Source organism: Cydia splendana, chromosome 10 (genome assembly GCF_910591565.1).
Source record: "Cydia splendana chromosome 10, ilCydSple1.2, whole genome shotgun sequence".
In the NCBI taxonomy this organism is placed as follows: domain Eukaryota; kingdom Metazoa; phylum Arthropoda; class Insecta; order Lepidoptera; family Tortricidae; genus Cydia; species Cydia splendana.
In genome coordinates, this window is record NC_085969.1 from 17388431 (window position 1) to 17391520 (window position 3090).

The window sequence follows — 3090 nt, forward strand, 5'->3', positions numbered from 1 at the left end:
GTACACATATAAGTCTATAGCATACGCTGACACACTTTCATGCATCTAACTTAAATAGAAATGGCTTAACTGTGGTAACACAATGGAATCAATTAACTTTAGACTAATTTTATTACAGGTAACTATGTACACTTTTTTTTGGAATTCACTCAGTTATGAATTGCGGCTTTTTTATATCAATGGCGGTATATTGCGGCGGCGGTATATATTATGTATGTTTTTTTTTAATTTTTTTAATCATTCGAAACAAAAACTTTCGCGGGACGAGAATTTCATACTATTTGGTCAAATAAGCAATATGTCCCACACCCACCTACTAGGTTGGCGTCACAGTCATACACGGAGCAAATACGTGGGTCATACACATGTTATTGTATGCTTAACTCTAACACACTCGCTGCAACAATTAGTGTAACTCGTAACTACTCGTTTTTCGAACCGGTGTCGCAGAGCACGTAAGAACCCAGTGGCATCTTTTCTGCAGACATCGCAATATAATGTTGTCCACAAAAGAGATCTTTTTCTGAAATGTGTTTGGCGCACGGCACGCAGCAAATCTTGTTTTATTCAAAGCCATATTTAAAGTGTAGGTATTTCAGACGTAGACAAAAAAATAAAACGATTGTTTTAGAGATAAGAAAATTTTATAACGATAAAGGGATCCACATTTGGTGCGAGTTAGCTATTAGCCGGATTTCTCCGTCGGTTGTCCGATTGCACAAGTTCGTCGATTACAAGCTGAAAGTTGGGATCTCTCGAAAATTCCAAAATCTTCAGCGCCGAGGCCAAACGAGATAAAACTTTTATTCCAGGGAATTTGGAGGCTAGGCTTCAATTACTTCGTTGTTCTTATCTAAAGCTTGGAGTTTCATGTGTGAATTGATTAAATCTGGCAGTTGGTGACACCGGTCTCGGGGAAGTCAGCTAGTGCGAAGCAGATCATGCTCTTCAGCCGGCTTCGAGCCGTGGTGTGCAGGTCCACGTCGATCTGGTCGTTGAACACGATGGAGGGCACGAAGTTGATGGTGGCCATGGGCTCGGCTGATGCTGCTTGAGCGGCGGCATCAAGGTGATCTCCTAAAGGCGTAGCCACGCAAACGTCGATTGTAACCAGATTCAAACCGACAGCAGCAGCGCACGCGTAGCTCCTTTGCAGAAATGAGGGATGTGGGGGCGAGAATTCACAAAGCATGTAGTCCATCTGAGCTTGCTGGTTAGTCCTCAGCTGGTCGAGTACACAGCGGTGAAGACGGTTAGCGAAGCAGTCGTTGACTCCAAACTGGCAGGTCTGAGTACCGTCTGCGTTCTGGATTGTTCTTCCCCATGGCACGAATTCAATGTCCAAGAACGCGCTGTATTCTTCATAGGCATCTGCTAGCTGGGTGGTGATAAAATTGACAGTGTCTCCGCATCCTGAAGTCGTGCCAATTGTTATTTTGATTCTCCCGTTGATAGCTTGCAGTTGAGCATTTGCTAGAGCCAGCAAAGACAAAACGAGCAAACTGTATGTTACTGCCATTTTGGTGCGCTGTATGCGATTGACGTACACCGACTGCTTAGTTTTATACGTTATCACGCCAATGAAAGGCAGAGATAAACATCTTGATTGAAATTTTTGATCGAACGTTATCAGATATACTGTTAAAAAAAATCTTACAGAAAAATAACGCTGTAAATATTAGAAATAGCGTCATAGCTACAGTAAATAGGACAGCAGATAATCGTAAAGGCGTACTGTCTGCACATGCTGATGTCGTGCCAGTTGTTATTTTGATCCTCCCGCTGATGGTTTGCAGTTGAGCGTTTGCCATTGCCAGCAAATATAAGATGAGCAAACTGTATGTTACCTACTGCCATTTTGGTGTGTTATATCCTTTATCCAATTGTCATACACCGGCGAATACATAATTACTTATATAGGTACGTTGTTATACCAATTCAATATAAAGATAATCAACTCGGTCTTGGTCTAACTCTATTAGGAATAGATTACTATAATTCCCCTGTCAGCATTTTTTTTTATTAAACCATACTTTTAACTTTTATAAATAATGTACCTACCCCAGGTCTTGAGATTAATTTCGTATCTACTGAGTTCTTATTGATTCATCAAACACAAATCCTTACTTAAATATAGTCGGTATCGTGTTTGGAACAATCGTAAAGAGTGTCTGAAGACGAAGGCTAGAAGCACCCTCTTTTATCTCATTTCTCAGTACAAGTCTTAAGGGTCGTTGAGAGTTCAAAGCGAATTTCGTCTGGTTTGGTTGACCGGGCACGCCGATGGATCCGTCAATAGACAGCGTTTGGGCATGTATTATTAGGTTTACACTATATGTACCTTGTATAATATATGATGATTTTTACTGTGTAAATATGCCACCGTAAAACCCGTTTCTAGTGAAATGCGTTTTCCCTAGTTAATAAGTTTTTGGCAAAAATTTCATTTTTGGTACAAGCTTTTATCGCTGACTGTATTCTAAAAACCCCTAATACAATTAGGTTGCGTTGTTTCATCACAGAGTTCCTATGGCCACCTCCTGTCTCCATCATCAGATCAGCTCGATGGTACCATAATATTGCATTGTCATAATAATTCATAATTCATAATAATTCATAATATTTTATTTGCAAAAAAAGGAGTTACAATAGTTGGTACATTATATTTATAAGAAAGTCCGTCCTCTTAGCCGTCCATGCACAGCATGCAAACCTTACCAGCTAGCCTAAATCTATATTATTTTATTAAATAACAATTTTATATACAAATTATAGCTAAAACAACATTATCAATTAATTAATTATTTACAATACCTTCCGACCAGAACCAATAAGTAAAATAAAATAAAGAATAAAATCGAAATATAATGTCAAAATATAAATAATAATTAATTAATTAATGACCAGAAACAATAAGTTTAAATGTTGTCTAAAAGAAACGTCTTTATATTATAATACTGTTTTTTCCGCAACAAGTCTGCTACACTTTTTCGAAAGCTGTTAAAAGGTAGTCGTTGAATTTCCGGCGGCAACTTGTTAAACAATTTTATACACATTATATAGCACTGCTTTGAGAAAAATGCAGTCCTT

General features: G+C 38.4%; 1 protein-coding gene across 1 annotated transcript; it reads right to left on the bottom strand.

The window, feature by feature from the left end:
• Positions 1-781: 781 nt before the first annotated feature.
• Positions 782-1567, bottom strand: LOC134794625 (GILT-like protein 1). The gene has a single exon (XM_063766422.1). It carries the CDS (start codon positions 1517-1519, stop codon positions 884-886), a length of 636 nt encoding a protein of 211 aa, XP_063622492.1. The 5' UTR covers positions 1520-1567; the 3' UTR covers positions 782-883.
• Between the last annotated feature and the right edge of the window lie 1523 nt (positions 1568-3090).

Coding starts and splice junctions, on each gene's coding strand:
- LOC134794625 (XM_063766422.1), bottom strand. CDS start 1,519: ATGGCAGTAACATACAGTTTGCTCGTTTTGTCTTTGCTGGCTCTAGCA.